Below are 14,275 nucleotides of genomic sequence, written 5' to 3' on the forward strand. Positions count from 1 at the left end.
AGAAAGAAAGAAAGAAAGAAAGAAAGAAAGAAAGAAAGAAAGAAAGAAAGAAACCTCAATCCAGAATATGAGGGCTATTGTTTCAGATGCTGTGAACATACTGGAGGGACATATGAGTTGAAGAGATGGAGCACAGAAACAGTGAAATAGTAGATAAAATTCTTACCACTGATCTTCTAGGAAAAAAGGCAGAATCAAAAAGGAAGGAAAAAGAAAAAAAGCCTAAGAATAAAGTGGGACACCATCAAGAATAGCATGCACATAATCAGAATCCAGAACAGGAAGAAGTAAGTAAAGGCACAGAGAGAGTTGTGGAAGAATAACTAGAAGAAAACTTTCCAGGCATTATGAAGAATGGGAGAATATATATTCAAGAAACTGAGTGAACACCATGTAGAATAAACCCCAAAAGAAAAACACCAAGGCATATCAGAGTAAAATTTTCCAGAACCAAAGATGAGGAAAGAATACTGAACACAGCTAAGGAGAAAGAAAGAAAGAGTAACCTACAAGAGAGAGCAAATAAAGTGCCAATTTCTCAGAAGAAACCAAGGGAGCAAAAAAGACAGTGGGATGGCATATATAGAACACTCAAAGGATACAACTGTCAACCAAGAATACTGTACCTGGCAAAATTGTCCATCAAATATGAAGGAGAGATCAAGATATTATCAGAAAAGCAGAACCAAAGGGAGTTTATAGAAACAAAACCAGAATTGCAGTAAACAGAGAAGTCCTTCTTACAGAGATTCCACAGAAAGTAGAATGACCCAAAGTAACCAGCAACAATACCAAAGAGAATTCAACAAAACGATAGCAATAAAATCTTGCTTCTCAATAATTGCACTGAATGTGAATGGTTTAAATGCATCATTGAAGAGAAAAAGAGTAGCAGATTGGACAAACAAACAAACAAACAAACACAAAACACAAAAAAAACCCCAAACCATCAATATGCTATCTACAAGAGACATACCTGAAAAACTGAAGATAAAGACTAAAAATAAAAGGGTGGGAAAAAAATATACCAAGCAAATGGCAGCCAGAATAAAAGCAGTAGTAGTGTGAGGATGGCATAGGACAGGACTGGGATCAGACATCTTGTTCATTTGGTCGCTATGAGTCATACTCGATTTGACTCAATGGCACCTGACAATAATAACAACAGTGATAATAATTTCTGATAAAATAGATTTCAACACAAAAACCATCGCAAAGGGCCAGGAAGGGTCAATAGAACAAGAGGACATAAACATAATAAATATCTATGCACCAAATGACAGAGCTGCAAAATATACAAAGCAAACACTAATAGAAATGAAAAAATAAATAGACAACACCACTGTAGTAGTAGGAGACTTCAATAAACCACTCTCAAGAAAAGATAAAACTACCAGAAAGAAACTCAACAAAGATGCTGAGAATTAAACCACACAATAAACCAACCCAATCTAATAGATATATAAAGGTTAATGTATCCCAAAAAAGCACTGTATACTATCTTTTGCAGTGTGTACAGAACCTTCTCCAGAATAGATCACATTTTAGGTAGGCAAACGTTGTTATGTGCCATCGAGTTGTTTGTGACTCATAGCGACACTATGTACAAGAGCCCTAAATGCCATTCTATCCTATACTAACCTCACCATCTCAAACACATTCATTCCCACCTCCCCAATCACAGAATCAATCCATCCCATCAAATGTCTTCCTCTCCTGTGCTGTTCCTCCACTCTCCCAAACATGATGTCTCTCTCCAAGGACCAATCCCTCCTTGCTACATGCCCAAAGTATGTCAGACAAAGCCTCAGAATCCTTAACTCCAAGGAGCATTCTGGCTTCACCTTCTCCAGGACAAACCTGTTTGTTCTCCTAGCAGTCCATGGTATATTCAACACTCTTCTCCAGCACCACAGCTCAAAGGCATCAATTCTCTTTCTATCATCCCCATTCACTGTCCAACTCTCTGATGCACAACATGTAATTACGAAGACTATAGCCTGGATCAGGTGCACCTTAGTCTCCAGCCTGATGTTGTTGCTCTTCAGTACTCTTGGGAGGCCCTTCACAGCTGACTTTCCCAATGCAATTCATCTCTTGATTTCCTGGCTGCTGTTATCAAGAGTGTTGACTGTGGAACCAAGTAACCTGAAACTGTTAACTATCTCAATCTCTTCACCATCCATACTGTTGCTGCCAATTGGCCAGTGGTGAGAATCTTTGTTTTCTTGATGTTGAGCTTCAATCCATATAGGAGGCTGCAGTCCTTGACCTTCTGCAGCAAGCCTTTCAGGTCCTCCTCAGTTTCAGCAAGCAGGGTTGTGTCATCTGCATAACGCAAGTTGTTGATGACTCTTCCACCAATCCTGATGCCACATTCCTCTTCATCCATTAATAAATTAAAAAAAAATAGAAATAATAGGAAGCATCTTCACATGTCACAATGCTACAAAATTAGAGATTAATAACAAGAGGATAAAGGAGAAAAAAAACATTCTTTTGGAAGCTGAACAACACCTTGCTTGAACATGAGAGAGTACTAGAAGAAAAAAGAAGTGAAATTAAAAAGTGTCTTAAAGAGCTCTGGTGGCCTAGTGGCAAGGAGCTGCAACTGCAATCCCAGAGGCGCATGGTTCGAATCCACCAGATGCTCTGCTGGGGAAGGAGGGGTAGTCTCCTCCTATACCAGTCAGATCTGATTTGAAGGTACACTCACACAAAAATAATAAAAAATTTAAAAAAAATTTTTAAAAAGTGTCTTGAAACACATGAATGAAAACACAACTTACCAAACAGCCAAAGCTGTAATTAGAGGTCAATTTCTAGCAATCAGCAAACACATCAAAAAGGAAGAAAAACTATCTGACCCAAAATCTCCAACAATTTTTTTTAAAAAAGCAAGCAAATCAGACAACTTCTAAAAATGTGAAATTATAAAATTAGGGCAGAAAGAAATGAAATAGAAAACAGAAAAACAATTGAAACCGTCAATAAAACCAGGAGTTGGTTCTTTGGAAAAGCCAATAAAAGAGAGCAATCACTAGAAAAACTAACAAAGGGAAAGAAAGAAAAGACACAATCTAAATAAGAGACAAAAGGGGCAATGCCACAACAGAACCAATTAAAAGAAAAGTTTAACAATGAATAGTATTAAAAACTATACTCAAACAAATATGAATATATAAGGAAATGGGCAAATACTTAGAAACTCACAACCTACCTAAACTGACAAAGACGGAAATAAAACACCTGAACAGACCCATTACAAAAGAAGACATTGAATAGGTAAGGAAACAACTTCTTTAAAAAAAAACAAACACACACACACATACACACACAAAACCTGGACGACGTGGTTTCACAACTTAATTGTATCAAACATTCAGAGAAGAACTATCACCAATTCTACATAATGTATTTTAGAAAATAGAAAAATGGAATTCTCCCAGACTCACTCGACAGCACATAACAACAACAACAACAACATTCTATGAAGCAAACCTATCTTTGATACCAAAGTCAGATGAAGACATCACCAAAATATAAAACTATAGGTGAATATCTCTCATGAACATAGATGCAATAATCCTCAATAAAATTATGGCCAACAGAATCTAGCAGTACATAAAAAAAAATTCACCATGACCAAATGGGATTCATAACAGATATACAAGAATGGTTTAACGTAAGAAAAAGAATCAATGCATTCCATCACATTAATAAAGCAAAGAACAAGAACCACATGATCCTATCAATTGATGCAGAAAAGGCCTTTGACAAAATCCAACACCTTTCCTGATTAAAACACTCAATAAAATAGAAATACAGAAGAATTTCCTCAACATAGAAAAAAGTATATACACAAACCCAAGGACCAACATCATTCTCAATGGAGAGAGATTAAAGGCATTTCCTTTCAAAACAGGAACTAGGCGAGGATGCCCCCATCACTTCTCCTATTCAATATTGTACTGGAAGTCTTAGCGACAGCAATAAGAGAAGAAGGACATAAGAGGTATCCAAATTGGCAAAGAGGAGGTAAAATTATCTCTATATGCAGATGATATGATAGTATACTTAGAAAACCCAAAAGACTCAGTAAGAACACTACTGGACATAGTCAACCAATTCAGCAAAGTGGCAAGATACAATATCAGCATTTAAAAATCATTCCTTTTCTCTACAATAACAAAGAGAACTGGAGCTAAGAAAAATAATACCCATCACAATATCTAACCACAAGATTAAATACTTGGGAATAAATCTAACTAGAAACACAAAATACCTATTCAAAGAAAACTGCAAAACATTACTACAAGAAACAAAAAGAGACCTAAAGAAATGGAAGAATGTAGCATGCTCATGGATGGGTAAACTCAATATTGTGAAAATGACAATTCTACCAAAGGCAATCTACAAATCCAACGCAATCCCAATACGAGTACCAATTCCGTTCTTCAACAAGATGGAAAAGGCAATTTCCAATTTCATCTGGAATGGAAAGAGACCTTGAATAAGCAAAGCACTCCTAAAGAAGAGAAATAAGGTAGGAGACGTCTCACTCCCTGATCTCAGATCCTACTACACAGCCATAGTGGTCAAGACAGTCTGGCACTGGTACAGTGGCAGACACATAGATCAATGGAATAGAACTGAGAACCTATAAATCAGCTCAACTACCTATGGTCAACTGATTTTTTACAAGGAGATGAAATAAATTAAGTGGGAAAACAAAAGTCTCTTTAACAAATGGTGTTCCATAGCAAGAATATGGAAATAAGCTGCGTTATGCAGATGACAGAACCGTACTTGCTGAAAGTGAGGAGGATTTGAAGCACTTGTTGCAGAAGACCAAAGAATGCAACCTTCAGTATGGATTGGGTATCAATATCAAGAAAACAAAGATTCTTACCACTGGACCAATAGACAGTGTCATGATGTATGGAGAGAGATTGGAACTGTCAACAGCTTCATCTTGCTTGGACCCACAATTAACACCCTTGGTACGAGCAGTCAGGAAATAAGAAGATGCATTGCATTGGGAATATCTATAGTTAATGACCTTTCTAAATTATTGAGGAGTAGTGATGTCAAGTAGAGGACTAAGGTATGTCTGATTCAGGCCATGGTCTTTCCAATTACTAGCTATGTGTCTGACACCTGGACAATAAATAAGGATGACAGAAAAATAAATAGAGGAACAAAAGTGCAAAACCAAAGCAACCGAAAACACCACAAAAATGAAAATTTTAAAAAAGATTGAACACTATAAAAAAAAAGGTAAAACCTAAAAATAAGAGAGGTGCAGAATCAAAACAGAAAAGCTAAAGAGAGAGGGGAAATTGAGATAATTTTAAAAGGAGGATTGAGAGAGGAGAAAAATTAAAACCTACTAGAGAATGGGATGGGGAAAGCTGGGGAGAGAGAAGAATAGCTGAAGATATGGGTAGAAAGGGAGAGTAGAAATAACAACAAATAAGAAAACAAAAATTTAAAAAGCATTGACAAATAACAAAAAAATGAGGACTTAGAGGTGGATAGACTGAACAGTTGATTGCTGTTCTGGTCATTGTTGTGGCTAAGTAGAGGCATCTGGCCAGACACAGTATTTTTAAGAGTCCAGCTAAGATTAGCATTGGAGTATCTAGTCTGATTAGTGTTTCTACTAATCTATTAGATGCTTGAGGTTCCAAGATGTGCACTACCTATTGGTAGCACCTATTCCAATCTACAGGGCCAATAAGAAGGGGGCATCCAGTCGGTGGCAGTATTTCTTCTGGCTCCAGAGGAGTTTCAGGTAGTTTATTTAAGCTAGAGCTCATGTCTTTGTCAGTATAGACAGTGAGTGCTGTCAGAGTACCCTGATGGCTAGAGTAAAGATATAGTGATTGAAAACTTGGAATCTCCAAGAATGGTGCACTCAAGAGGAGGGTGCAATGCTCCAAGAATGGCTATTGTGCATGGTCAAGGGTGCCCAGTGAAATACAAGGACTCCAGTATGAGATGATGTCTACACTAATCCAGAGAATGACTGCAGACCAAATATGACAAAATAAGCCACCTCTCAGAGGGAAACTGTCAGTGTATATAGCTGTGCACACTCTAGGGTCCAGTTACAGTTACAAAAATGGGATGGTCCTGGACTCAGATGGAACCAAGATGAGTTTACCTGATCTCTGAAAGGGTATGGGTGACAAGGAAGAAGATAATACATTTCCTGTAATGAGATAGCCACTGGGTCCTCACACCAAACAAGCAGCTATTTAAAATTACTATGCTGTACTGTTTATAGTTTGTCTTCCATCTATCTCCCTATTCTATGCTTTCCTTCAGTTTGTGCTTGAAGTACTTCTTCATCTTTTCTTTCTACACTCAGAGTTCCAGAGTTATCATATATATCAGTTATTGTTGCTTTCTGGTGTTTTCACTGAAAAAAGGCCTGAACTGTCAACTCTTTGGGCTACCATTTTACCCAGAAGTCTAGATACGTAATTATTTATTAGCAATTATTTTTGTTCAAAATTTTAAATATGTCATCCCATTGCCTTCTTGCTTGCATAGTTTCTGCCAATGAATCAGAACCCCACCTTATTAATAGGATATTGAAGGTAACAGTTACTTCCTTTCCCACCCCAAGTTCCCCTCAAGACTCTTTCTTAGTATTTGGTGTAAGAACATTTGATTATATTTTGGTGATATTCTTTTGGAGTCTAACTTGTACAGAGTTTATTGAGTTTCTTGGATAAATCTATTTTCTTCCCTCCAAGTTGTTTGTTTTGTTTTGAAGTGTGCATTCAAATCTTTAACTCATTTTTTTATAGTTTGTCTATGTGTATAAGGCATTTATTGCATTAGTTATAGCTGGCAAATAGAAAACTCCAAGATGTAGAAAGTGTGAAAATGGACTGTTAATGGTACATGACCTCCTCTAATTTCACCATGGGAAATCATCACCATTAGCTTCAACTCAAGTGGAAACCTATGAGGGTCAGCTATGAGTCAGTTACATTTAACAGTACATAACAGCATAGTGAATACTCACGCACAAATGTGTATTTTCGGCTCTAAACAAGAATTTCCTATTAAATTTCCCTCTTTGAGAAAATTCCATATTGTCTCATCTTCAAATTTCATCCAACAAACTGTGAAAACAAACCAAAATAAAATCAATGAACCTGTTCATAGGGTTTGGAAAACGGTCCAAGTATAGCAGGACTTTCTGCTTTATCCTGGTGCACACCTATCCCCAGAATATCAGAGTCTCATCTAATTTACAGTCCTCTTTTCACTCTGAATATATGTTAATATTTTTTATTATTTTTGTGTGAGTGTACTGTCAAATCAGATCTGACTGGTACAGGAGGAGACTGTCCCTCCTTCCCCGGCTGAGCATCTGGTGGATTCGAACCGTGCACCTCTGGGATTTGTAGTTGCAGCTCCTTGCCACTAGGCCACCAGAGCTCTACATTAATATTTTTTAAAACCACAAAGTCCATGATTAATTTACAACAAATGAAACTTTTAAAATAGTAAGTCTGTCCCTGAAACAAACCAAACTTACCACACTTATTTAACTCTTATTAGCACTCTAGTCAGTACAAGTCATAGTATGTTGTGTTGCTGGCAATTTATTCCTCTTTTTTACATATTCTTAGAGACGTAAATTGTTAATAAATCAAGTGGTTCCTCAGAAAAGTCACCAGTGATCTAATCCCAAAATATTAATGTTTGAAAATCTATAGAACTCAGTTCTACCATGACACAGTGAAATGAATCATAAATGGTTTATTGTTTTAATGATATTTTATAGTCTTCATTAGAAATATATTTATATTTAAATTTATTTCTTGACAACATAATCTAATTGTTGCTATTATAAGTGGGATTTTTCCTCTGTCTTAGTTTCTAAATTATATTTGATAGTATTTGGGTTTTCTTTATTAATATTACTAATGTTCCCTGACACATTGCAAATCCTTTGTTTGCAGTGATAATCCACTTAGGTTTATAAGAATGTAAATTATATAATTTTAAAATAATTTGTTAACTTTTTTATTATCCTGATAGGCTCTTGAATTCCAAATGACTTCAGAGGATATGAAAATAATAGATGGTCTAAATAGAAATATGCGCTATATTTCTGCTGACTTGTAAGTGTCTTCAGTTGATATATGTGCCTTTTGTTTCTCATAACTTAGGTCGGAAGATTTCTAATATTTCCTAAATCGAGAAGATGGTAATTAGTTTGACATAAGTGTGAGACAATAGTAGCTACGAAGACCTCTCAGTTCTCTTCAATTGAGAGTTCCATTCATTAACCTATAATAACCATGAGAGGAACCCAGGTTCCATTAGGATGTCCACACATGCATTACTAACTCCATATAAAGTTCCAAAGTAAATCAGTATCATTGCTGAAATCTATTTCTTCCATGTAGGCCTCTCATCTCTAGAACAATATCATAGACATATATTTTGGATGTTGTTATTGTTGTTGGGTACCATCAAGTCAGAATTGACTCATAGCAGACACTCTGGCAGATTTTCAGAGTTAGCTAATTGCATGGGAGGAGATTACCTATCTTTCTCTGACAGAGAAGGTGGTGGCCTTGAACCACATGCCTTTGGGATTGCAGCACAGCTTCTAGCCACTAGACCACCAAAGCTCCCTTTATGTTTTGGATACTAGAGATAAATTTTTTAATTGGATATTAGGGATTCTCTCTCTCTTCCAGTCACAAAGAAAGGTGACCTAACAGAATGTGGAAGCTACAGAACAATCTCACTGATTTCACATGCAAGCAAGATTTTACTGAAGATTATCCAAAAACGACTGGAACAGCACATCAACAGAGAACTACCAGAAGTCCAGGCTGGGCTTAGAAGGGGTCATGGTACTAGGGATATTGTAACTGATGTTAGATGGATCTTGGCTGAAAGCAGCGAATACCAGAGGAATGTCTATCTGTATTTCATTGACTATGCAAAGGCATTTGACTGTGTAGATCATAACAAACTATGGCTGACTCTGAGAAGAATGGGAATCCCAGAACACTTGATCGTTCTAATGCGAAACTTATACTTGGACCAGGAGGCAGTCGTCAGAACAGAGCAAGGGAACACTGCATGGTTCAAAATTGGGAAGGGCATACGCCAGGGATGCATCCTATCTCCATACCTTTTCAACCTATATGCAGAACAGATTATCCGGGAGGCGGGCCTCTATGAGGAGAAATGTGGGGTCAAGACTGGTGGACGATTTATCAACAATCTGCATTATGCAGATGACACAACCCTGCTTGCTGAAACTGAAGAGGACCTGAAGCGCCTGCTGCAGAGTGTCAAGGACTGCAGCCTACAATATGGATTGAGGCTCAATGTCAAGAAAACAAGGATTCTCACCACTGGACCAACTGGCAGCATCAGGATGGATGGTAAAGAGATTGAGATTGAGATTGTACACAGCTTTAGTTTGCTTGGCTCCATAGTCAACAGTCTTGGCACCAGCAGCCAGGAAATTAAAAGGTGCATTGCCATGGGAAAGTCTGCTGTTAGGGACCTCTCCAAAGTGCTGAAGAGCAATGGTGTCTCTCTGGAGAATAAGGTGCGTCTGATACAGGCCATGGTCTTCGCAATCACTTGTTATGCATCAGAAAGTTGGACAATGACCAAGGAGGATAGAAGGAGAATTGATGCCTTTGAGCTGTGGTGCTGGAGAAGAGTATTGAGAATACCATGGACTTCTAGGAAAACAGATTTGTCCTGGAAAAGGTTAAACCAGGTGTCTCCTTGGAGGCAAGGATTCTGAGGTTCCATCTAACATACTTTGGACATGTTGTGAGGAAAGACCGGTCCTTGGAGAGGGACATAATGCTTGGGAGGGCGGAGGGACGGTGCAGGAGAGGAAGGCCCTCTATGAGGTGGATTGGGTTGATTCAGTGACTGGGATCATTGGGATGGGAGTGTCAGAGACAGTGCGATTGGCACAGGACAGAGCAGAGTTTAGGGCTGTTGTACATAGGGTCGCTATGAGTCACAAGCGACTCGACGGCACATAACAACAACAACAACAACATTAGGGATTAATTTTTTTAAAAAAGAATTCAATTGTTCCAAAATTATCTTTCTCAACTTCTTCCCCTAAATCTGCTCAATTTCTCAAACACACCTAATAAAAGACATCTACATCAACTTTTTAGTCAAGCCAAAAATCTCCAGATCTTCAACAGATTTATATATTTACTGTTTTAATAGTTTTCCAATTTCTACCTTCATGTTTATCCTAAGTAATCTAGTGCTACCGTAACAGTGATACTGGGGGGAGGGGGCTTAACAAACTGAAATTTATTCTTACAGTTTGTTGTTGTTGTTAAATGTCATTGAGTCGCCTGTGACTCATAGCAACTCTATGTACAATAGCTCTACAATAGTTCATAGCAATAGCTCTGAAGTCTGCCCTGTCCTGAGCCGGTCTCAGTGATTCCAACATGCCCATTGCCCCAGTTACTGTATCAATCTATCTCATACAGAGTCTTCCTCTCCTTTGCTGTCCCTTCTCCCTACTGAGCATGATATCCTTCTCCAAGGACTAGTCCCTCCTGACCACATGCCAAACAAAAGTATGTGAGACGGAGCCAAAATTCTGGCTTCTGATTCTAAGGGTGAGCATTCTTTTTGTAAATTCTGGAGGAAAGTTTTCATTTCCTTCAGTAACTGTAGGAAACACATTCCGTGGAGATCTCCATATGTCTTGTCCTTGACTTATGTTGAAGAGTTTTTGGAAAAATACAGGGATCTGAGCCCAAAAGACCTGCTTTGCTCCTGTCAACTTTTTCTTGGTAGTATTGATGATCCCTCCCTCACCTCATTTTTTCTTCCCTTTTAGCTCTAGAGAGATAAAAGATGTTACAGGCCAAACCCCAGGAAAACTCTTCACAGACAAAGCTCTGATGGATTAAAGATGTCACGCTGCACCTTTAATCCTCTTAACTGTTTGTCTAAATCAGATCATGAGGGATTATTACACAATGTGCACATTACATCACTGCAAACATGTATTTTGTAATGCACGACACTGCAATTTCCACTAGATAGAATGTCCTTGGTGATTATATTGAGAACACACAGTTTTTATTTTCTGAAGTATGAAGATCTCTAGACAAAGGATGAAGGTTAAGGGAAAGTAGGTTGAAATCAAAGAAAAAAAATTTTAGGCCAGACCCCAAAATAAATTGTAATCGTTTTTAGCCAAAAGGAGATATTTACTCTTCCTTCATGCTCTAAATTTTAAGACTCTGAAAAAGGATAGTCATTACAACTGAAGAAAAGGCAAGGCATATAATTTTTCCTTCTAGGAGAATTTTAAAAGAAATAATGTGATCAGTTCTAGAATGGATTATAACAATGATGTAACATACCCAAAAGTGTACATGTATACTTTTAATGACATATTATCATTGGTAATATTTTTGTTAATAGAAAAATAACAAGAAAATGGATAAATTGTGCAAAGACAGAAAATCAAGTCACTGGTAACTTCTACAACCAATCAGATACTTTATTTAAAACTAATAATTTTCTGCCATTTTATATGTATATTGTTATTATACAGAGAGGGCACCCTGGTCACCTAGTGGTAAGAAACTATATTGCAAACCCAAAGACACAGTTTGGGTACACCAGGTGCTCTGTGGAAGAAGGATGGGCAATCTCTTATTCAATTAAAGTGCCTCTGAAAATCTGCTGCCAGTCAGCTCCAACTCAACAGCATATAATAACAATTATGTATAGAGATCTCACTGTTCAGGAAGCTTCTTGTAGAAGACACTGTATCTTATACATGTCATCATATCCATACCTGAATATCTCAATAGATTACATGAGGTTAGGCACTAAGAAATTAATGAATTCTTGAAATGGTATGTAATGATTATCAGCAATCTGTACCATCCTACAATATTTATCAGTTACTGAGCAAGAAGCTAGACTGATTCCTATTTAAACAAAACAAAAGCAGTTTCCACTTCTGCTGAATATTCAAATGAAAACCCCGAATATCTTCTTGCTTTGCTGACAGAAACAGACAAGGGAGGAAGTGATATTAGTATATTCAGATTATGTGTCTCTGTGTGTTAAACTTTAGACCATAAAATCTAATTTTGATTCTCTAATTATCACACACTAAAAGTATCTATTAAAAAGTAAAAAATGCAGACTTAATAGTAGCCTGTAGTGCACTATAAATTGTCCTTGACCACATTATGTTTTCTTTCTTCTTTCAGTTTGTCTGACCATCCTAATTATCCATTTCTTGAATAATAATTTTGATATCTGCATCACGACTTCTTTCAGAAGCCTCTACTTGTGAATAGACTGCAGAACACGTCTGAGATGCTGGTGGTGAGAAACAGCATCACTGCTAAAATCCATTCTGCAATTAATCTTCAGATAGCAACGCATTCAAAACTAGCGAAGTAAAACACTATATTCCTGTTGCTTTGAGGGGGAGCAAAGGAGACATTTTTTTCATTAAAAAAAATCCTGCCTAATCTGTTATTTGTATGCATTGTTTCCTTGTATCATTCAGTCCCCAAACTATGATTAAGACAGATGATTAAAGAAAATGATAGTGAGAAAATAACTTACCTCGGGGGGGGGGGGGCGGGAGAGGGAGGAACCATAATGGGACTCAAGATGTCATTTAAAGAATTTATTGTTCACTGCCATCAAATCATCCCAATGTATGATGATCCTGTGCATAACAGAATGAAATGCTGGCCTATCTTGTGCCAAATCCAAGCTCACCCATAGATCAAACGTTTGTGATACATATGTTTTTTAATGACTGACTTTCAGAAGATCAACAAACATTTCTTCATAGTCTTCCTCTGCTCTACATAATATATTCTTCATCGTCCAGATGTTCTGCTGAAACCTATTCAGCACCACAGCAGTAGACAAGTCACCTACTGACAGATGAATAATGACTAAAATAAAGAAAGGGACCATTGCTGCTACATGCTGTCAAGTTGGAACCTACTCATAGATGACTTTCTCCAGCAAGTTGTCAGGGACTGTAAATTGCATGGGAGGAAAGCTACTATCTTTCTCTTGAGGAGCAACTTGTGGATTCAAACTGCCTGCCTTTATGTTATCAGAGCAACTTCTTAGACTACCAAGAAAATGGTATTCAGCAGATAATACCAGCCAATGATTTCTTAGTTATCCCTTTGAGGAACCAGGGCAACTCACTGCATACTGTTAAGGTGAGGCACATATTGAAAAATGAAGACCACCACCACTAGGGCTCTCACTGAGTTGTCCAAGGATCAGAAACCCAGAAAATCAGGAATAAGAGATTACTGTGGCACAGTTAAGCTTGTGGTTGGGAGGGAACATAGTGGATTTGGGAGAAAGGAACTCAATAATGCAAGGAACAGTAGAGAGAGAGAGCAGAGCATGTTCTCTTCTTGGAATAAAATACTAGCAATTTTTTTTTATAATTATGTCTTACAAATAAAAGGAAACTATCTGCAATGTTTGTCTTAGAGCCTTAGCTAAGGGTCAGGCCTCTAAATCATATTTATGTGTCCAGTGACTGTGGTTGTGGTTAGGTGCCATCAAGTTGAATACAACTCATAGGGACTATGAACAACAGATCTGATCCTTGTCCTATCTTGTGTCATCTTCATCATCTCTAACATACTTGAGCCCACTGCGTCAATCCATCTTGTTGAGGGTCTTCCTCTCCTTCACTGAGCCTCCACCTTTTCAAGCATGGTATATCTTTCCATAGAATAATCTCTCCTAACAACATGCCCAAAGTATGTTAGATAAAGCTTTACCATCCATGCCTCTAAGGACCACTCTAGTTGCACTTTCTCCAAGACATGTCTGTATTTTTGGCAGTCCATGGGATATTCAATACTCTTTTCCGACATCATTACCCAAGTGTATTGATTCTTCTTCTGTCATCCTTACACATTGTGCATCTTTGACATTCATAGCAAGTAATTGAAAAGCATCAGGATGGATGGTGAAGATATTGAGATTGTTCAAAGCTTCAGTTTGCTTGGCTCCACAGTCAACACTCTCGGCACTAGCAGCCAGGAAATTAAAAGACATACTGCCCTGGGAAAATCTGCTGTTAGGGACCTCTCCAAAGTTGTTGTTGTTGTCATGTGCCGTCGAGTCACTTGCGACTCATAGCGACCCTATTTACAACAGCCCTAAACTCTGCTCTGTCCTGTGCCAATCGCACTGTCTCTGACACTCC

The 14,275-nt window shown here is 37.7% G+C and overlaps 1 protein-coding gene across 1 annotated transcript in view; it reads left to right on the forward strand.

Moving 5' to 3' along the window:
* Positions 1–12,318, forward strand: part of AKR1C4 (aldo-keto reductase family 1, member C4) — a 65,662-nt gene extending 53,344 nt beyond the window's left edge. Inside the window, exons 8-9 of the mRNA XM_006903072.1 lie at positions 8,068–8,150; positions 12,282–12,318. Coding sequence (XP_006903134.1) covers positions 8,068–8,150; positions 12,282–12,318 — 120 coding nt within the window. The remainder of the gene's footprint in view (positions 1–8,067; positions 8,151–12,281) is intronic.
* The last annotated feature ends 1,957 nt before the right edge of the window (positions 12,319–14,275 follow it).

The sequence above is a fragment of the Elephantulus edwardii genome, unplaced genomic scaffold (genome assembly GCF_000299155.1).
Source record: "Elephantulus edwardii isolate Elephantulus edwardi_28Jun2011 unplaced genomic scaffold, EleEdw1.0 scaffold00505, whole genome shotgun sequence".
In the NCBI taxonomy this organism is placed as follows: Eukaryota; Metazoa; Chordata; class Mammalia; order Macroscelidea; family Macroscelididae; genus Elephantulus; species Elephantulus edwardii.